The sequence below is a fragment of the Daucus carota genome, chromosome 2 (genome assembly GCF_001625215.2).
Source record: "Daucus carota subsp. sativus chromosome 2, DH1 v3.0, whole genome shotgun sequence".
NCBI classification, from domain to species: domain Eukaryota; kingdom Viridiplantae; phylum Streptophyta; class Magnoliopsida; order Apiales; family Apiaceae; genus Daucus; species Daucus carota.
In genome coordinates this window covers 34,824,453-34,847,094 of record NC_030382.2, presented here as the reverse complement: position 1 = coordinate 34,847,094, position 22,642 = coordinate 34,824,453, and the positions used below count along the sequence as shown (strand labels likewise).

The 22,642-nt window shown below is 31.7% G+C and overlaps 2 protein-coding genes across 2 annotated transcripts; both read left to right on the top strand.

Moving 5' to 3' along the window:
* Positions 1-4,443: 4,443 nt before the first annotated feature.
* Positions 4,444-7,020, top strand: LOC108206910 (vicilin Cor a 11.0101). Its single transcript, XM_017377340.2, has 6 exons — positions 4,444-4,941; positions 5,475-5,650; positions 5,752-5,823; positions 5,919-6,179; positions 6,279-6,561; positions 6,645-7,020. The coding sequence occupies exons 1-6, from the start codon at positions 4,449-4,451 to the stop codon at positions 6,812-6,814; spliced, it is 1,455 nt and encodes a 484-aa protein (XP_017232829.2). The 5' UTR covers positions 4,444-4,448; the 3' UTR covers positions 6,815-7,020.
* A 2,508-nt stretch (positions 7,021-9,528) lies between these two features.
* Positions 9,529-15,057, top strand: LOC108210178 (FCS-Like Zinc finger 14). Its single transcript, XM_017381457.2, has 4 exons — positions 9,529-9,688; positions 12,001-12,174; positions 12,346-13,780; positions 14,625-15,057. Exons 3-4 carry the CDS (start codon positions 13,479-13,481, stop codon positions 14,773-14,775), a joined length of 453 nt encoding a protein of 150 aa, XP_017236946.1. The 5' UTR covers positions 9,529-9,688; positions 12,001-12,174; positions 12,346-13,478; the 3' UTR covers positions 14,776-15,057.
* The last annotated feature ends 7,585 nt before the right edge of the window (positions 15,058-22,642 follow it).

The window sequence follows — 22,642 nt, the reverse complement described above, 5'->3', positions numbered from 1 at the left end:
TCTGTTGCCGTGTTACTGGTATGCGTTGTTCTGGCGACAGCAATCCATGTCACTGAGGGTGGTTTGGAGCATAAAGAGAAAGCATACAAGAAGTGCCTTGAGAATTGCCAAAACAAATGCAGGAAGGACAATAACCGGACCTTTTGTGAACAGAAATGCGATGAAGACTGTTCAATGGTTGAGGCCAAAGGTACACTGCAGTCTGCAGATAGATAATTTTTTTTAGGTTCATCATCTCATGCTTTGATTAGCTGTTCTTCTCACAATATTTGTCTGGTTTTACGTGCAGTAAATCTAGCAGCAGCTAAAAGAAACAGTACTAACAGTACTGGTTGAGCGTTCAGGCCAAGAGATGCATGTTTATTTCCTAATTCTTTGTATATTTCTGTACGTAATTATCTCTGAGTAGTAGGTTTTTATCTAACTGTATCGATAATTTAACAAAGTTTACACTTTTTTACATTTATTCTTAAACCCAAATTGAATTCGTATAGGCATTTTGTACAATTCTATTGAAATCGCTCTTCTGGAATATACGACTCCACCTATTTCGTAAAGTAATCAACCTGGTTTAACAAGAGCCGCCCAGTATTGAGGGATCCTTTCCCCTCGTCCATGCGTGTTTCTGCGGATCTTATCATAACTGGTTTGACTAAAAATATATATACATGTCCAAAATTCAGTGGGTCTTATCATAATTGGTTTGACTAAAAATATACGTGTCTAAAATTTTCCAGGACCCAAAATTTTCTACCGCGGTCATTACTCATCGGGCATGGGTAAGAATATAATTCAAATTCTTATTTATAATTCAACTTCTAACATTGTTATATGTTTTTATATAAGAAATTCTATAATAATGTATTGAAATTTGTTTAAATATTATTAATCAATTATAGTTTTGAGAGTCGATTTTCAAAACTAAGGTTCGAGCCGCCGCTTCTCCGCTAGTCAACCTTCATCTCTTTCACTCTTCCATCACCTCTCTTATTTATCATTTTTTCGATAAAATCAAGATCTAATCTTTTTTATGTGAATTCTTTTTATGTGAGTCCTTGTTAGTACTTTGTTATCAAGATTATTAGTCATGCCCTTTTTTGATGTCAATGTTTTATGTTTTGATGTCTTTGTGTGACTTCTTATGAGTTTCGGTAATTTTTCTGAGAAGGACTTATATGATATTGTGGGTGATTCGTAAGGCTCGCATCTAATATGGCACGGTGGTGAATACCGGAAGGACTCATCTTTCATGATAAAAAATTGTTCATATTATGGGGGCAGTTTTTGCTCCAATATCATTTGATATAACTGATAGTTCAGAACATTCAACTACAGATGGTGCTTATGTAAAGGTCAATTGCGATGTTACTAGGTTTATAAGTGATGTAGGTTGGATTACTTGAGATATGATTTGTAATACTTTTTAGATTAAAAAATTTATATATTACATATATGTGTTAAGCGATCTGAAAATAAAATGACTATTTATTTAGCTCATTTTTTTCCCACAATCAGGTTTTAATTGAAATTTGAGGGTTTGTCTCGCTGGGTTCCAGTATTTTATTGAATTCTTCACTTTTCATTAAAATAAAATTATTAACCAATTGATTATGTTTTCTGTTAAAGAGTTAGCGATTACAATATTTTCTTGATATATATTATAAATGAATGATAAAAATAATAAATATATTTATCATATATCTAAGTTTTTTTAAATATTAATATATGTTATTGATGAAAGTTTTATTTCTTATTCAGTTTTTTATTAAATTATAAATTATATGTTTATTTATTTATTTGTTGATAAGAAAAAGTATATTATTTTTCTTGTATTAGTTATATGATGATCACTTTCGGTTTGTTTTGGAGTATAAGACATTGGAGTTAAGAAAACTCGAGTCTTTAATTTTTAAGATAGCGCAAAGAAAAAGATAATTTAGGATTGATGAAAAACTACTCCGCATAATCAATATATTCGCTTATTATATAGTGGCACCATCCTTAAATCGGTGTGAAATACGTGCGAGAACATAATTTAAATTTTTTTTACTTATAATTTAATTCTTATAATTATTATATTAATATCCTATTTTTTTTTAAAAATTACGAAAATACAATCTTTCAAATAAAAAATGTAAAAATAAGGAGTTTGCATTTGCAATCATATTTGTAACTGCTAGCAACCATATATACAATCACAAATACAAGTTTGAAAATATCGGTTAAAAATTATATTTAATTCATAATAAATTGTAAATAATTGTAAAAGTCAAAAATTAAGTGTCCTTGTGGTGCCAACAAAATCAACCACAAAAACAACTAAAACTAATCAACGAAACCAAGGGAGTGAGAAGAGAATTACATTTGTGAATGATAAAAATCCAACTTTTTCTTAGTCTCTCGCCCGGCTTCCATCCTAACAGGAGATGTCTTTAAAACTTTTTATAATTGAGGTTCGTGTAATCGTACCTGGCATCATGAACAAAATTGATAACGTACATGGCATAAGGGTTAGAAAAGATGAAAATGAGAATGAGTTTAGTTACGAAGGTTATGGTGAGATGGTCTTGATTAAATTAGAGATTATGGGTTTCCATGATTTCGAAACACCCTTTATAAGTTTAATTAAAGAGGCTCTGGTGGTGACATGAGTCTTGATTAAATTAGAATTAGGATTTTTCATGATTTCGAAATACACTTACATTGTCCGAGTGATTTAGCAGAAAAACGAGTAAAGAGTAAAAATATTAGAATAACAATTTTTTGGGAAGAAGGTTGATGTAATCTAATCTTTCCACGTTGATGATGAACACTATATCAAATGTTGTAAAAGTAATGACCAATCATTCAATAACTTCTTTATGTTGATTAATGCTAGAAAGAGAAAACAGAGTAAGGGGAGAGATTAAAGGTGGGTAACAGGATGGATCGGGTAGATACAATACATAAAAAGGTATTTTTGAAATATAATCGATTGTATGCTCTAACAAAATTATAGGTATTTAGATAAATTGATATACATATATATATATAGGGGCTTACTCCACTAAAAACTAAATTAGCCTAGAAACTAGAAACTAGTCACTGGCCAGTTTTTCATCACTGTGCTTAACTACAAAATTCACTCATTTGTATATCAGAAATCACTAATTTATATATGCAAAATCTAACAAATATAGATATATAAATACACATATATACAACGTATATCATCATCATCTTCAATCATACTACATTGATGAAACTCCCGGCATCATTATCAACCCCTTCCACTACTGCCGCCTTCACTTACAACCATGATTTACCTATCATCGTTTGTCATCATAACTTGCCACTACTGATGACTATCCACCATCACCACACACCTCATCCCGTCATTTGCTACCATCATAGACCTTCTACAACTATAATCGACCATCAATAATCGACCACCAATGTCAATCATAAGTAAATTTTCTCAATTATTAAAAATAAAAACTGATAAATATACTGTATAAAATAATGATTAACAACATAGAAACTAGTGATGTATGTGGTTATAAACAGTGATTCAAGGAATGGTTTCTAGTTTCTAGAATAAAATTGGTTTCTATTTGATCACTTGCCTATATATATATATATAATACTCAAAAATTGGTATCTTTATCAAATTTCATAAAATATTTTTCAATCGTTAAACTAATAAGCTTTTAAAAATTAAATTTTCTTAGCTCTAGAATATTACTTCCTCCGTCCCATTTTATGTGAGCTTGTTTGACTTTTACAAAGATTAAAAAAAATTATTTGAAAATTGGGTAAAGTAGTGGGACCTATCAAAAAATTTATAATAGATTGAGATAATGAAGGAGTGTAGTGGATATAATAGTGTTTATTTAATAAAAATAGAGTACAAAATAGAAAAGTAGTGGGTGTAATAATGAAAATAATTTCCAAAAATATTAAGTATAATAATTAATAGGTTTTTTTTTTGGAACGCCCAAAAAAGATGACGGTGATATAAAATGAGCAGGGCGTAATTTATAAAGGTTTTATCGTACATGGGACAAAGGAGTATTACATAGAGTAGTGCAACGTGCACAAAATTGGGTACATAATTTTGCATAAAATGACATGACAACTGAGATGAGAAATTTTAATTGGTGCTACTGACACATATACAGAGAGCCCATTGCAATCAAAAGTTAACATATATTATTTTCAAAAAAAAAAAAAAAAAAAAAAGTTAACATATACTCATCGTATGTTTTTTACCTAATTTTGTGTCTCTACCATTTTCCTATTACATAACCCTATCGTTGAACGCATTGTTGATACGCGGCTGTTGTCGCACTCAATCCACCTGTACTTTTAATGTAACACGTAAACACCCTCACAAGGACACGTGTCCTTCTGCATGTTGCCCTCCCTGCTTCACACCAACTTTCATCTCTATCTTACTATCTACATATATGCGTTTCCCTTCATCACTCTCTTCACACTCAACACAACTAGTCAAAAAAAGAACAAGAATGAAGGTTTTTGCTTTTGTGTTAATCTTTTGTGTTTCGTTCATCTCAACTACCACAAGTTTCGAAGCAAAACAACAGGACCCGGAGCTGCCGCAATGCCTCCACCTCTGCAAACAGCAGCAAGCTTATAGCGAGACGGAAAAGCGTGAGTGCCGAGAGATGTGCAAGAAGTACATCGAGGAGAAGCACCAGCGTCAGCGGCTCGGTGAAGTCGAGAGAGAAAGTGGTGACGAGAATCCGTATGTTTTCGAGGAGAAACATTTTAGTACGGTGATGAAGAGTGATCATGGTGAAGTTCAGATTCTTCAAAGGTTCAATCACTCGCTTCTGAAAGGGATTGAGAACTTTCGGTTGTCTGTGCTTGTGGGAAATCCTCGAGCCTTCTTTTCTCCTGCTCACTGGGATGCTGAGACTGTCATCTTTGTTGCTCAAGGTACCACTCTGTCCAGTTATTTCAGTAATATAAGGACTTATTTTCGGAAAAACTACTAACTTAGAGCATCTCCACTAATATGTAAACTCATTAGCTATAATGCTCATCTAAATAGATAATACAAATTTTTTGCTAACAGTGAAGGTTTTCACTCCAACGGTGTTATGTATAATTATTATAAGCTAAAATTATACCTAACAGCCTAATTGATTCAACAAATTTATTGAATGATTCTTTGTTATCTATAATTTTTTTGCTAAAAGATGATGGTTGGAGTGTAATTTTTTTTACATATTATCTAAAATGACCACCTAGATAACACAAAGGATGATACATAGATTTTTAGCTAACAGTTTTCACCCCTTGAAGATGCTCTTATCCAAGGAACGTTTGTGTACTCTTTTTTAAAAAATAAGTACTCATTTCTGGAAAATAAAATAATCAGTGAAAACTAGTTAGGCCTGGGGTTTTTTGAAATCCTTGTTTTACCTTGTTCTTTACAAGCCTTGTTGATGTTGGATTGATGATTTCAGGGAAGGGGAGCATTAGTTTGGTACGTCCTGAGAAGAGGGAGAGCATAAATATAAAATGCGGGGACATACTGCATATTCCTTCCGGAACAACTGTGTACCTCATCAACAGGGACGACAATGAAAAGCTAATTATAATCAAGCTGCTGCACCCTGTTTCCACACCTGGCGTGGTAGAGGTAAGCCATCAATCTTAGCTTGACTTTGGTTTGAATTCTTGATTCGGTTGTTTTGAATCGATGTTGAACTGTAAAAGTTGTTATGGGAACACTCTATGTAGACATTTTTCGGGGTGGGGAAAGAGTCCTTTTTCAAGGCATTCAGTGGGGAACTACTTGAAGCGGCTTTCAAAGTAAGTTGTGATCTTTAATTTACTTGGTTTTGTAGACTGATCTTAATAGGATTGCAAGTACTAATAGCTTTTTTGGATTGTGCAACACAAATTAGACGCAGTGCTCTAGGGTGGAGAAAATGTTTGAAGGAGCGGGAGATTCGATACTTGAAGCTTCTGAAGAGCAAATCAGGGCTCTGAGCCATCACGAAGAAGGGGGGATCTGGCCTTTTAGCGAGTCCAAAGGGACCATAAACCTTTTCGAGCAGAAGCCTCTGAAATCGAATGACTATGGAGAACTTCGTGAGGTATCTCCTAAAGAACACAGGCAGCTTCAAGACATCAACATTGCACTCGCATTCATCAACGTTACGAAGGTGATCAGAGTTGATTTACCAATTAAATTGATAATACATTATCACGCATACATTTTTACTAGTCTTGTATCCTAAGTGAATATTGATTGATGAGTCCAGGGAGGAATGGAAAACCCATTCTACAATTCCAAGTCAATAAACATAGGGGTTGTGAACAGAGGAGCAGGTTACCTTGAGATGGCATGCCCTCACTTATCCTCCCATTCCTCCTCGGGTGGCGCCCCTATTAGCTACCGTAAGGTGAATGCCCATGTAAAACAGGGAACTGTCTACATTGTACCCCCTGATCACCCTGTTATAATTGTGGCATCCAAGGACCAAAACCTCGAGCTCGTTGTCTTTCAGATCAATGCCAGAGACAATAAGAGGTTCTCTCTCGCAGGTACCTAAACAAACAAACTGCATATCTTTACTTCTAATATGAATGTTCAAAACCAAAATGATTCACTTGTTATTCACTGTCAGGGAAAAACAACATATGGAAGCAACTAGAGAAGGAAGCCAAGGAGCTCGCCTTCGGTCGACCATCGAGAGAGGTGGATCAAGTGGCTGGGAAAGAAGATGAAGATTGGTTCATGAAAGGTCCTTCACAAATTCCCCAGGATGGTGCCTATATACGAATGAGGACTGAATGAGTGGCTGGAGAACTGGATCTGTTGTATATATCAGGAGGGAGTCGCGGAGCAGCGGGAAGTTTGAATGTGAGGTGAGTGTGTGTGTGTAAAGTAATCAGTAATCAAGAGTGTATGGTTGAGCAGTGAGATGGATCACGTATCAGTGTATCTGTTTCACGAAGCTGCTGATGTTTAACATAAATAAAATCGCCTCCTTTTCCACTGCATTTTGTGTTCATTCGTTGAAACTTTGATGCGTTGCATCCTGTAGCGCATACAACTCGATTAATTTCTTCGCAATGGTTGTCCGCTGGCTTGAGGAACTTTGATTATGCTTTTTTTCTCCAAGTCTTATAGACTTCACTAGGAACTTTGATTATGTTTTTTTGGCGCTCTCTACAGTACGTATAAAAATATTTATTTTAATAAAACAATAAAATCTTTTTTTTTTGAAAGTAAAACAATAAAATCTTTATTTTAATAAAACAAATTAGACTAAAGTGTAGATTTTTATATAAAAATCTGTTTTTGATTAAATAAAAAATTTAGATTCAAGCGTAGATTTTTATACGTCCTTGAACTTGAGATCAAAAAAATTCATATTTCTGAAATCACTTATATTAACATATCAAAATTTATTAACATATAAAAATCTGAATTTTAAGAAGTTTTTCTTTTTAAAGTTTAAAATATAGATTTTTATATCTTATTGAACTTGAAATCAGAACATTTCACTATCCATGCTCTTGAAATACTCGTAGATTAACGTATCAAAATCTCACTCCAAGAAATTTAGTGATTTCATGGTTCTATTTTAAGTACCGGTTTTCTCTTGAGCGCGACCCGTGTTGTGTATTATAAAAAATTACTTTTTCTGTTTTTAATTATTTGACATTTTGATTTTTGGCACACACTTTTAAGTCCTTTGACCGGATAGTTAAAAATATTTTTTTAAAATTTTCTTTTTCTAAATAAAAATATATAATCAAAATTTTATTTCACAAAAAAAAATTTAATAAAAAATAATATCTTTAACTATCCGGTCAAAGTACTTAAAAGTCAAAGTATCAAATAATAAAAAACAAAAGAGGTATTACTTTTGAAATATATATAAATGATGGGACATCCAAAATAAAAACTGTATAGGAGTGGGCGATGGAGTAGTAAAATAGCATATTTGCACATCATGAGAAAGATCCAACTCGAGGGTTCAAAATATTGAAATTCGTAGTTATTGTTTGAGGTTCATATTATTGTTTGATTATAAATTTAACTAAGTTTATTGAAATGCATTTTTTTAACAAAAATCTCTATAGATGGAGAAAATGTCATAAATATCAATATTTAAAGATGTGATTGTCCTAAATATCAATTATATCAATTATCAGTAACAGTGACCTATCTATCAACTTAGATACGCATATGACATATGCGTATATAATTTCTTTTAACAACGTCCATTTTTTAGAAAATAACTTCACACAATTTATATCTCTCTTCTTGATGTTCTTTCAAGTGATAGACAACCCAAACCCATATTTCCTTGTGGGCGTAAAAGAAAGATTGAGGAGTTTAGTCAATGTGTACAGATAGTGCACTTAAGCATTTAAGCGTATAAAGTCTCACGCATTACAAGAATGCGTATGCAGAACATGATGCAGCTTTAAAATCATGCGCATTTATCTAGGTATTTAGGACACACTTTCTCTCTAGTAATTATTTAGGGCACGCTCATTATAAAATAAATTATTATTGGCTTTTACCCCTATAGATGCCATTATTATGAAATAAATTTTTAGATTAGAGCTCTCCAATAAAAAAATTATGAATTATTTTAAAAGTTCCGGAAAATTTTCAAATATCAAATAGAGTAATTTAAAATTTTCATAACTTTTGTAATACATGTTCAATCAGAGTTCTAAGAACTTCTGATGGATTGAACAATCTCCTTACGGAAAATAACTTCACACAATCTATATTTCTCTTCTTATCTCTCTCTTCTTGATGTTCGTTCAAGTGACAAGCACCCAAGCCCATATTTCCTTGTCGGCATAAAGGAAAGATTGAGAAAACTTAGTTTAAGTGACAAGCACTCCAAGCCCATATTTCTTTATCCGCATAAAGGAAAGATTGAGGAAGCTTAGCCAATGTGTACCGACAATGCACTTACGCATTTATAAAATGAGTATAGAGTCTCACGCATTATAAGAATGCGCATGCATAACATGACGCAGCTTTAAAGTCATCCGCATTTCTCATATATTCATCTGGGTATTTAGGACACACTTTCTCTCCCGTAATTATTTAGGGCACGCTCGTTATAAAATAAATTATTATTGGCTTTCAAACCTATAGATGCCATTATTAAGAAGTAAATTTTTAGATAAAAGCTCTCCAATAGAAAGTTACGAATTATTTTAAAAGTTCCCGAAAATTTTCAATTATCAAATAAAGTAATTTAAAATTTTCATTAATTTCGTAATACATGTTCAATTAGAGTTCTAAAAACTTGTGATTGATTGAACAATCTCCGATAAATTTTCGATTAATCCTTAAAAGTTATTTTACCAATTTATTAATTTAAATTTGACAAAAAAATTTGGATTTGTCAAAAAATTGTCCAATAAATCTTAATTCCATAAATTAACTCATCAATTAATTATCGATTAATCAATTATTATCCAACAAATACCGGAATAGTGAGAAAGTTCTATTCTTAAAAAAAATCAAGTTAATTTAACTTAAAAAGCTTCTATTCTTCAGCTCGGACACCGCCCATTTACAATTCTTATACGATCGAATGTTGGCGAAACAATCGTCAGACCAAATCGCCCCGGCGTCAACAATTTTCCGATGACCTCACTTCTCCGTTTCGGATGGTTACCAATCCAAAGGGTAAATTCTGGCCAAATACTTTTTATTTCTCATCTATTATCTTGTTATTTATCTTTAATCCGTAGTTACTCTAGTTTTCTAGTTGTTTGCCTTTTGAAATATGATTATTAGAATGTTTTAGTTTGACTTCACATCATATATATGGGTCTTTTTGTTGTTGTTGAATTGGGTATATATCTTGGTTACTATGTTGAAGAAAGCAGACTTGTTTGGCAGTTCTGAAATTTGGCTGTTAATTTTTAGGAGGTTTTGTAAGTAAATGTAATAATCACATTCCCGATAAGCTCGTTGTGAGGTTGGCAGTAGTCCGTTTAATCCACAGAATTATGGCTGTATTCTCTTCGTTTTCTTTCTTATATACTTTCTCGGTTCCTATTTCAACGTAATTTTAGACAAACAAAATTAGTGAATTTGACTCGTTTAAATGTAAAATTTTAATTATGATTTTGCATTTTACAAGCTTGGTATACGGGATGTTGATTCTGTTGAAGAGTATAAGATACTGTTAGTACAGCTTCCTCTGCCACCTTAAGATTTTAAATGCATGGGTTAGTTAACATATTCATACTTGTATTATATTGTTCTATAGGATGACCTTTTAACCGTTAAAGTTTGGGAGTGTGTACCAATCAGTCCTTAACATTTTAACTCGGCCGATTCAACCTTCCAACTATTCGATATGTACCGAGTAACCCTCGTTACTGGAATAAAGTAATAAAGCGGTACATAACAAAGGGATGAGCTTGACATTTCCTAAGGTAAAGTTCTATTATCCGTTTAAGCCCCAACTATTCGTTATATACCGAGTAACCCTCAAGCTATTCGTTATGTACCGAGGAACTCTCATGCTCGATGTATTCTTTGGGGTTTAAAAGGGATGATAAAACTTTACCTTATTAGGAAATGTCAAGCTTACCCTCCATTATGTACCGTTTTATCACTTTATCTCGGTATAAGTTTTATTTGGTACATAACGAATAATTGGAGGTTTAATTTGGCTGAGTTAAAATGTTAAGGGCGGATCATTACACACCCCCAAACTTCAAGGGTTAAAATGTCATTAAGCCTACTCTATATTCAATAACTTAAATGTTTTTTTATTCTGAAAGTAGGTCAATATGACTGAATCTGTGGTCAAAAGGAGTGGTAAGTTTATGATTTAGTGCTTATGCTAATCGCATGTTTTGACTCCATCCAGTTGTATCTTGCAAATGATCATGCAAGATAGAATTAGATTACGAGTATGTACTAGCATGTCGGAGTGATAGTTCAAATACCAACTTTTGCTTTTATTTGACATAGCCTCCTACACAGCTACTGCTTTGTTATTATATCTTTTTTAATGCATTTCTAGCTAATTTGTTTGTTAATGTATACAAGTGTCATTTATACTGCAATGTTATTTACAAATTAGACCAAGATCTTGCGTGTTAACTGATATATTCCTTCCAAACAATGGGAAAGTGCACTTTCCTCATTTGGGTAATAATAAGTATTCTAGTAGGGAATAATATCTATTGCTATATGATTCTGTGTATACAAGTAACCAATATTTTGTTCCAAATGTATTGGTTTGAGTCTTTCTTCTTGAGGATGGATGCTATCAAATTTTAGTTTTTTTGGTTTGTATAACAAGGCTGGTAAGCTTAGTTAGAATGTTCTACAAGGAGAAAGCTTCTTATTTACCAGCAAGAGTAATGCATATCTCCTCTTATTATTTTTAACAATATTTGTAGATGTAATTGCCTTGCAACTTAGATAATTTACAAAATTCACTCCTCCCCTGGGAAGCAGGGATACTCCTATCTGCACCCCTACTTCTTGGCTCTTTCCTCTCCTGTGAAATTTAACTATATATGGTTTTTGGGGTATGTGCTTATAAATAAAAAAAACTCTCTTTGATGATCTCTTCAAGCATTAAGCATATGTGTGAAACACCTTTTGTTTGCTTATTAAGTTCTTCTTTCCATCCTCCTGGTATTTATCTAATTACAGTATTACTTGTCATACTCATGTGCCCTTTGCATAATTTAATAGTCTGTGGACATATTTAGGAGCAGTTAATTGAAGTCATATTCATATTTCATGTTCCTATAGTTTAAGATACTTTGCATATAAGACTCCAAGTCAAACTTATATTCTTTCAGGAAAACATCACCTTATTGAGTTGTATGTATCTTATGTGAAGTTAACTTGACTCGTATGTTAACTTTATCATTTTTATACAAGATTACTTTGGTGGTTTTTAGTGTACGTGGGATTTATTGGTGTTTTTTTTGTGCCATTTTCGCATAATGGTTTGCCACTATTAGGCGGCCGTGTGTAATTTCAGAACATATAAATTGGAGAAACAGTAAGTGAGATAAAGAAAGCAGCTGCCCTTGTATGTCAAACCTTTTTCAATTTTGCTGGTGGGAATATATGAACAACTCATCTAGGTTTGCAATTTTTTAGAGTGCAGCAGGACTTGACGATATCTTGGAATGGTGAGAAGAGTTCTGTTGAATTCAATTTTACTTTTTCTTCATTTTCTACTTTTTACATTAGAACTTAATGCCAAAATATTGTTCGTTGTATTCAAAAAATTTGAAGATTGTCAATTCGAAGAAAGATTTGACACTAAATTATCTTTTTCTCTGTTGATAATCTTGTATCAGGATTCCAAGATCATAATGACAAACTATTCTCCTGGTATATATGAACTTCATATGAAGCTTATGGTGTGTAATGTCATTTTTGTTCATGTTTTATGTTGAACATGAGTTCCTTTCTAAAATATGTACTGAAAAATAATTACAAGGGCAAAAAACTGGGTTCATCTCCAATAATTTTTCTGACTTGTGCAAAGGATTTTGAGTTCGACCTTCTACTTCAAAATATATTATATATGTGCATAAAGTTTCTTCTGTGCATAGATCCTGTAGATCCTAGTATGAATTTTAAGTTGTTGAATAATATATGATCCCATTAAGGTCTCCTCTAATAGCTTAAGGTTTTAGATTAGCTAATTATTTAACATGGTATTAGAGCTCGTTTTTAGGAGGGGTTTTGGGTTCGAGTCCTCCTGCCCCATTTGTTTAATATAATTATATGTTTGTGGGGAGTGTTGGATAATATATGATCCGCCTTGAGGAATTGGTTACTTAATAAAAATGTTATGAATTCTGTTACATATTATAAAATGGGAATAAAAAACACAGATCGATTTTACTTTAATGACTGAGGGTCATCCAGCCGTTTCTTACTATACATATTGCAAGGTTTCCACCAGAGCATTGGTAACAGTATATATACACACACTACGCCCTTCCTGTGGTCACAAGGAGAAAGCTGGAGTCTGGAAACCTGTGCTTTTGAGACTTATTTTTTTTCTCACTGGTCATAGTCTCATAGATGGCCATAGTATATGATTTTACGGTGACTTTTTGACTCTTTAATAGGGTGTGAAGAAGCAACTATTGTTGCAGAATATATGGAAATACTATCCAAGCGAGTAGAACTCGTGAAATCATGTAATTAGACAACATTGGGGGTAAATAATGTGTAGATTATGTAATTATTAATGACATTCCATGATGGGACCGAAAAAGAAGTGTTCTCTATACCAGTCTTTCATGTGCCGCAAGCGTTTTTGTTATCGCTCTTACACGTGTCCTCTTTACTACTTTTAGACTCATTCACTTGTTTACAACTCTCAAGTCTCAAATGTTCTCAATATATCTCGTGCCTCTTCAAACCTGTCTATCTTTGTAATTTAAGTTGGGTGTTTATCAAAACATAACAAAAAAAAATGTCGGGCAAACGATCAAGAGTAGGCTCCTCATCAAACTTCATAGAGAAACAGCTTTTCAACCACAAGTCCTTGCCGGCTAACTATGAAAAGGAAGTGCCTGGTGCATCTTCATATGTCAGGAAGCCGGCGAAATGCCTTAAACCGTCACTTGGTGAAGGCAACAAAGAACAATCATGGAAGAACACGGTTCTGAAGTCTACAGCACATGAGAGTATATCTGGTGGCTTGGGATCATTTCTGAAGAATTGCTACTACTGCAAGAAATTGATCGATCAGGGTAAAGACGTGTATATGTACAGGTAGTGTCTGTTCACTTATTTTTTTTGTTTTACTGTTAAGTTTAATTGGTGAAATTTGTGTTCAAAAATCCATTGTTGTGTTTCTCTTATAAATTCAGCAATATTTGAGTAATCTAGTTGTTGATGACAGTGCACCTGAATGTTTTTACTGTAAGTTCGCCTTAAACAATCACTTAATTATACTTCAGGAAACGTTAGTGTTACCTGTTCTGTGAAATATCCCCAATATTTGTAGTATCGCCCTGCCACTTTGTTTGGTGAGATCTATAATATCTCTGAATTGTTATGCAACTTGGCGTTGTGATTAATTACCTGTTTAATTGAGGTATGGCATTAGTTATGTCAGAATCTAATTGGATTTTAAGATATAATTATATTACTATCCATGCTGGATTGACATATGATTGAACATTTGGTTTGAAGTTCCCAGTTTCATCCCATCACTGGCCTATTGTTTTAATATCAGTAGAGATGCTTCTATGGTCTATGTTGGCCATATCTGGATTATAAAGCTGGCTCTTAGTTTTATAAACTATATAGAATGTGTTACCATATTCTTAATTCTTGATCATTAAAGACTATACAAGCTATGTTGATCAACAAGCCCGTCGAGTTTTAGCTAACTAGAAAGTCCTGCCAATTTGCCTGATATCTGATATTACTTAAGCTGTGTCCTTCTGATTCATTGAAGATATATGCAGGTCCATCTATTACTTTTTCTTTATTATGAATTTCCCATAATATACTTGGTGGTTCACAAGTTCCAATAATTTTTTTATGCAAATGCATATAGTTTTTGTAAATGTACTTAATAAATCATTCTGATGATAATCCAATGATGCAGGGATCTCTGTGCATTTTGCACTGAAGACTGCCGTAGTCTCCAAATAGAGCTTGATGAGAAGAGTCAGATGCAGTCTGCAAAATCAGGAGGGGTGGTTCAGGAACAGGATCTGATAGTTCTCGATAATGGTTCTTTTGTGGTAAAACATTGAGCTTGCCAATGGTCTCAGGCTACAAGTGCTTCACATCCCATTCAGTGTTGTATTTTCATGAAGTAGCCCGAATCCATTGCGTAAGAGTCAGTGTTGTCTAGTTTTTCTTTGTGTTTCATTAAGCTTAATAATGAGGTTTACCTCGGATACTTTTGAGGTATTACTATGAACATCTGAAACTTTTAGCTACTTAATCGAGTTACAGCTATCTGTATGTCTCGAATAAGTTTGAAGTGACATTTTCTTCATTATAGCTCTGTTGTTGAAGTACCTTGTTTAGAATATCTGTGTGCAATTGAATGTCATATGATTCCAATCTCTTTTAGGTTCCTTCCATCACTTTATCTCTACTATCCATCTACTCTCTTCCTAACTTTGTCAGCTTCTACAACTTTAATGCCTTTGCACTGCATCATGCAATTTGGTAGTGTCTGCAACCGCCTATTTCATTTTGCATGATTACATATATTTTTATACTGCAGCTTCTCGTGATATTTCTAGTATAGATTTTGCAACAAAAAAAAAAATGATTTTTCTAGTATGGAGCTTATTTTTTATGGGGTTAGACGTTAGTCACTGAAATCATAATATACACAAACAAATTAATATCTTCTCATATTATATTATATAAATTAGTTATTTTACAAATTTGATCTTATATGAATAAATTATTTAAAATATTTATATATTTTTTAGTTTATGTTTTTACTCGTTATTATGTAATATAATACAAAGTTAGACAATAAATAAAGCTCGTATAAAATGTTCAACAATCCGAGATGGCAGCGGCGGGTCGGATATCTGTAATATTCAAATCCAAATCCGAACCCAGTCCAAATCGGTTTGGATTTGAAAAACAAAATCCAAACCTGATCCAATGGATTTCGGATCGGGTTCGGTTTAGCCAAACGTGAATTTTTGCAAATTTTTTTATGACTAATAATTGAACTACAAAACCTGAATTGGAATCAAAATAAAATCTAAATAATTAAGGAACACTTCAAATTTAAACATTACACTCCAGACTTAAACAATACTTCGTAGTTCAAACACAAACCATAATATCAAAGTACATTACATATTAAGAATTAAGAAAATCAAAATCTGAATAGAGAAAGTTGAAATATGCTCCGAATGTTGCAGAGTCCGGCCTCTAGTCTAGTAAGTCATAACCATGTGGTATTAACAGAAACTACAAAACAAGTTAATTACTACTAAAACAATTGAATACAGAAATAGAATTTACTAAAACAAGTCCCGAATTTCCAAATCTAACTTACTAAAATAAGTCGGAAAGAAAGAGTTTACTTGTTGAGTCGCGCACGAATCTTCTAACTCCATGTCATTATATATTATCACATATCTCGTAGATGACTCACCTACATGTTCAAATTTCAACCAATTAGTATATAACCATAAGTTAAGGAATACAGAAATAGATATTAAGAAATTCCTAGTAGATACCTTTTATTTCAGTCGTCTTTAGCCAACTTTGAGCACACATAAGTGCTTCGATAGTTTTGGGATGTAGTCAATCACAATGTGGACTAAATAATTTGTCACTGAAACTAAATGCAGACTCATATGCAACCGTAGATGCCTGAATAACTAATAAATCACGAGTCATGTGTTGCAAGATAAGATATTTAGGTGTATTCGCCTTCTGCCAAGTTAAGACATCAAAATTCTTAGTTTTAGGCAACACATCTCCTCATACAAGTAGTGATCCAACTCAGATTTTATGTAATCCACCCTTTTACGCTTCTTTTTTGCTAATGAATAGAGCATATTGCGACTTATTCTCAGAATTAGAAACACATTCGAGTTACCATTTTCTTTTCTACCTGAAGCCACTCTCTCATGATACTCTTTTGACAAGGAATAACAAAGATCACGAACAACATCAACTCTATAAGAACAATTTTCTCATGCGTATACAATGGGGGGCGGGGAGCACAACTCAGGGCCAGTGTCACTTGCCTTTCCACAATGCCTAAAAAGGTACTACCATCTGAACCACGAGAGAACGCGATACGGCTCGATGTGATTTTAAGGTAAAATCACAACCGAAACCGCAAATTATCGATTTTTATAAATAAAAATCGAAATTGCAACCGAACCGTCGGATCGGTTTCAGTTTCAAAAAACCTCGGTTCGGTTTCGGTTTTAAAACCTCAATAAGTAAAAAATAAGAAACATACTTTCAATTGAAATAGTAGAGAATTTATGTTGATTCAATATCGACTTCAAATTTAATAATGAACCACAATATTATATTATCGTTTTTAAACAAGATTAGATTACAATAAAACTTATGTATTTTGTAGAGATCATTATGGAAGTAGATTAGCGGCTCAAATGTAGTGATACTAAAAAAAGTTCTCGATGGAGGAACTCGTCCGGATAAAACAATTTAATCAAAAGAACCTTAGCATACTTTAACCGCACTTCCTGATAACCTCCCTTGCCTTCATTTTACTTCATTTATATAACTATTTATATATATTATATATATTATATATAACTATTTATATAACTATTTATATATATTATATATATTATATATAAATAGTTATATAAATTATGTGTAGTATTAAGTGTGTGTGTGTGTATAATATAATAGTTTTTTTTTAATAATCGTTTTGGTTCGAATTTTTTCGGTTCGGTTTTGACTTAAAATCGAAATCACAACTGTTATAATCGGTTCGTTTTTAAATTTTTGGTTACGAATCAGTTCGATTTTCATCGGTGTCAGTTTCGATTTCTTGCTCACACCTAATCTGAACCGTTTAACGAGTGTACATACATCATATCGAGAGTGCGTGTCTTGTCCCAAGAAATGAAATATGAATTGATTATCGATAGTACATTGCTCTTTATCATGTGTAATCGTCTCAGCTAGCCACTCTTTACTAGCAACATATTATTGTTACCCATAAACGCCTTTCTAACTCCAACAATGAAATGCTATTATGAATAGGTAACCAAAACTCTCTACCATTAAACATCATTAATATCTCTCACTACATATAAATTATAAAATATTATTTTATAAATTATTTTAAGTTTTTTTCCTAAATGAAAATTTAATATGTTTTGTTTTAATATTTTTGAAAAAGTATAAAATGTAAATTTATATTTAATAAAATAACATATATCTGGCTCCATTTTTTTATACGAAACAAAGCTCATTTCATGATCAATAAAATAATTGTGTTATGAATAAGTATAATATAATGAATTATTATAGAGGATACAATTATTTTTCTAATATCGTTCTTCACAGATGACATATGATAAATTCTATTTTGTGAGTTATATGTACAAATGCAGTATCAATTATATCATTTAGAAAAATTATGAATTATGTGCACAACAATTGATTTAATATTCGCTAAAAAGGTTTTATTGCAAGAATAGGACTCCATTTGTGTATCCTACCACCCTACCCAAACCTGCAAGAGCATCTCCGACCATCGAAAGTTAAAAGGGGAATTATATTACTAAAAATAAAATATTTTAGCCAATAGCTCGAAAAACTCAACTCCAATCATACCAGTTGTTGTCTATAAATTTAGCTATGGATGACTAAACTTGTCGAAGAAATCTGTAGGAAGATTGCACATCATTTAGTACCATATTGAACTGATATATTTTATTTTAACAATCTAAAATATTAATAACATACTATTTTTAAATTATAGCCAATACCATTGAAGTAAAATGTGTTACATGTTTAGCAAATTTTACATAATGTCTTACGGATCCAATTTAACCAACATTTATAGCCTAACGCCTTTGGAGATGCTCTTAATAATTTAGTTTTTAGCTTTTTGTTATAAAATACATCTTTTCAAAGAAAATAACTTACATTGTCCGCTGGTAGATCTCAAATGTAATGACCGATAATAATAAATTAGAGTTTTGAGAGTCGACTCCCAAAACTAGCCGTCGCTTCTCCATTCTTCACATTCATCCTCTTCATCCACCAAATCCTTTTCGCTCTCCCATTTTTCCACTATCTACCAGTTTTTTGTTATTCAATAAAATCGAGTGTTGTTTAAACCTCGAAGAATCCAATCGAGTTTTATTCTCGGATCTGTTTTAGATTCGAGCTTGGGCTTGATTGTTTTCTGAATAAATCAGATCTTTTGAAATCGAAGGTCCGATTGTGTCTTCCCGTCTCGACTTTTGGCGTGTGTTGATTTAGTACCCAATTTTTGGGTGATTGTGCGTTGTTATGTTTGCGATTGTTATGTTTTTCTGTGTTATCAATGAGAATGATTGGGATGGAGTTTTGAGAGATGTGGCTTATCGCATCATTAATACTTTCGGCATGTCTATAGCTGGCTCCCGGCATGTAGATAGCTGTGGTATGCTTGGAACGGTGGCGATCGCATGTGCTCACCTTTCACAAATTGTAGTTGTTCATTATTCGAGGACTCTTGTTCCTCATTGCTTAGTTTTTACAACTGAGTCGTCTGAACACCGCAACAGCAATGGAACTATTGTGAAGGTCAATTGTGAAGCTATCATTTTCGAGATTGATGTAGGCTGGAATAGGGCTGTTAACATTATTCGTATTCGTTTGTTAACAAATACAAATACGAATTCAAATCTTAAAAAATATTCGGTTTGTTAACGAATACAAATTCGAATAGATAAATATTCGTATTCGCTATTCGCTTAATTATTCGGAAATTAAATTATATATATATATATATATATATATATATTTTATATTATATAGAAAAATATTATATTTTTATTTAATAAGATTATGTACTGGTAAGGGGAGCTCTTCTAGTTATAGCCACAGACCGACAAATCAGAAACAAAATGTCACACCTTCTGGTTTATCCAGGTTTGTTCAATCAGTAATTTGAATTTTATATTATTTGAGTTGGATGACTTTTTTATAGTTTGCTTGAATTGGTGAAGTATGGGAGTTTATAACTTTTGTCACGTGTCAGCAGTTTAGTTATTTTTTTTATTTTCTTTTAAATGAGTGTCTTAAACGAATATGAATAGTTCGTGAACTTAACCGAATACGAATACGAATACAAATAACTATTCGGATAATAAACGAATACAAATCCGAATATGTATATTTAAATCGAATACAAATACAAAAACTATAGTATTCGTTTCGAATTCGTTTCGTTAACACCCCTAGGCTGGATTACTCGAGAAGTCTTTGTATTCATTTTCAATTTCAAGAATCCTTGGATTCAGTGTGTTAAGCAGTCTGGAAACAATGCGGCTATTTGTTTAGCTCGTTTTATTGTTTATCAACCTGATTGCATTATCAGTTGGGGATTTGTCTCGACTAGACTTGTTTTAATTTAATGAATTGAATTTGCATTTTGTCAAAAAAAAAAACTTACATTGTCCGCTTGTAAAAAATACCTGCTAATTTATAATAACAAATATTTTCAGTTCATGATTATGAGTCTGGTTAATGAAATCATAACCCTTAATAGATATTTTATTTGGTGAGTAAATCATTTTCTTTCACCCTCTTATCATACCCCCGTACCTTATCCATCATTTTGATTCTTGTTTATAATTCAAATGTCTCCTAAATCTTTCATTATAAATTTAGTTAAATTCAAAGCTTAGGGAAAAGTAAAGTATTAAACTTTAGAAAAAATATAAATATAATCTCATTTTCGGTTTCATATTCATTTTTCATTCTAAATATTATGCCGGATTGTTTTGATTATATATCAACATATCACTATTTCAGATTTTCTTTTTGCAATTGTATAATTTTTTGAATTTTTTTGTAAACATACGATTTGTAATTGTAAATGCAATTAGTTGAAACTAGGGACCAGATATAACTCTTTATCGAAAAAAGTGAAATTTATTTTGATTAGCGGTCCAGAATCTGGGTCCAATTCTATTTTGATAGTAAGATTACTATAAGTTAGTTTTCAATATTTAGGATCAATTTTTAGAATTTAGGATCAAAGTATTTAACTTTTAAATCAAAGGATTTAATATTTAAGTTTTAAATAGCAACTAGCTTATAACTCGTGCAATGCACGGGCGGTTAACATATTTGTTATTTTATTATATATATTTTAAAGTTACCTAATTTTATTGTAAAAATAAAATTATGATAGAATAACATGGTTTAATAAATTTTTTACTTAACAGTTGGATAAATTCTTCATAGTTAAGTCCGTCAAATGGCTAATTGAAAATTAGGTCGAACATATATATTTTAATGAGAATGTTAAAATATTTTCTTTTACATGTTATAATTTAAGGTGGCCTATGAACTCAGATATAAACTAACCAATCAACCTTTGATATTTTGTTATTAATAATTAATAATATGGTATAAAACATACGCATGAAACCAAATATCTCCCCATCATACTAACCTAAATTTAATATTTTGGTTTAATTGATAATAAAAAATATACTATAACATGTTATAAATTCAAGAGCTCCGTGGGTCGAATACCAAACGATTCACCAAACTCAACTAACTGACCAACCAAGTGAATTTTTATTTTTGGCTTTAATAGTGTAATAATATATAGTATATGACAGATTTGTAATATTTCTTTTAATATGAGATCATTAGAGTATTTAAAAATAATGTTATTAATGTATTTTGGTTGAATAATATCACATGTTATTTATTAATAATTATATTTAATGATATTATAGCGCCCGTGTTAATTGTAAAAACTCGGTTTTTTTAGTTAGAAAATCTAAAAAAGATAAAGCGTTTTGATTAAAAAGACAATTACTATGTTGCTCGATATTATTTTAGAAGATTGAGTTTTTTTTTATCTAAAAAATATATAAAAGATAATTTATTTTAGTTAAAAAGAATAATTGGTTATATATATAGATAGGCCCGTACTTCGGCCCAAGTACCGACCGCCCGACCAATATAATAATACTCCCTCTATTTTTTATTATTTGACTTTTAGACTTTTGGCACACATCTTTACGTATAAATATGTCGCCCATGTCCGTATTAATTGTAAAAGATTAATTTTTTAGTTGGAAAATTTATAAAAAGATAATATATTTTAGTTAAAAAAGTAATTACCATGTTTCTCAATGTTATTTTAGAAGATTGAGTTTTTTAGTCAAAAATATAAAAAAAAATATATTTCAATTAAAAGGATTATCTTGTTATATAGATAGGCCGTACTATGGCCCAAATTAAAAAGAATAATTGGTTATATAGATAGACCCAGAATAATTGGTTATATAGATAGACCCGTATTTTGACCCAAGTACTGACCTACCAAACTTTTAATGTTTCAGTTTTAAAAGGATTATTATTAATTGGTTATATAGATAGGCTCGTACTTTGGTCCAAATTAAAAAGAATAATTATTTATATAAATACGCCCAAAATAATTTGTTATATAGATAGGACCGTATTTTGGCCCAAGTACCGACCGACCGACCAAACTTTTAATGTTTCGGCTTTAATAGTATAGTATAGATGACCCCTTCACAAATATCTCAATCATTAAAAATAACCAACTTATATTTAAAGTTGTTTACGAGTAAAAACTAAATGATTTTGTTAAGCTTTTTATTTATTTTAAAATTTAAAAATCGTGTTTGAAATTAGTTGTGATTGATTCGTTAAAAGAATGGTTAAAAGCTGCAATTCTGTATATTGAATAAAATAATAAAAACTATTATTTTGCAATTATTATAAAGAAAAACGTATTTTTTGCAAAAAGAAAAAAGAAAACTATTTATGTCAAAAATCCCGGTTCTTCCTTTACACAACATTGAAAATACAAGAAAAGATTATTAGAATAGATAAAATATTAAAAAAATAGATAAAATATTAAAATTACCCCCAGTCAAAAATCAG

What these genes read in the sequence shown, in the direction of transcription:
- LOC108206910 (XM_017377340.2), top strand. Translation starts at nt 4,449, where the DNA reads ATGCGTTTCCCTTCATCACTCTCTTCACACTCAACACAACTAGTCAAA. An exon ending in TGTCATCTTTGTTGCTCAAG is followed by an intron (nt 4,942 to 5,474) that starts GTACCACTCTGT and finishes TGATGATTTCAG; the next exon opens with GGAAGGGGAGCATTAGTTTG. An exon ending in CATTCATCAACGTTACGAAG is followed by an intron (nt 6,180 to 6,278) that starts GTGATCAGAGTT and finishes TGATGAGTCCAG; the next exon opens with GGAGGAATGGAAAACCCATT.
- LOC108210178 (XM_017381457.2), top strand. Translation starts at nt 13,479, where the DNA reads ATGTCGGGCAAACGATCAAGAGTAGGCTCCTCATCAAACTTCATAGAG. An exon ending in AAAGACGTGTATATGTACAG is followed by an intron (nt 13,781 to 14,624) that starts GTAGTGTCTGTT and finishes CCAATGATGCAG; the next exon opens with GGATCTCTGTGCATTTTGCA.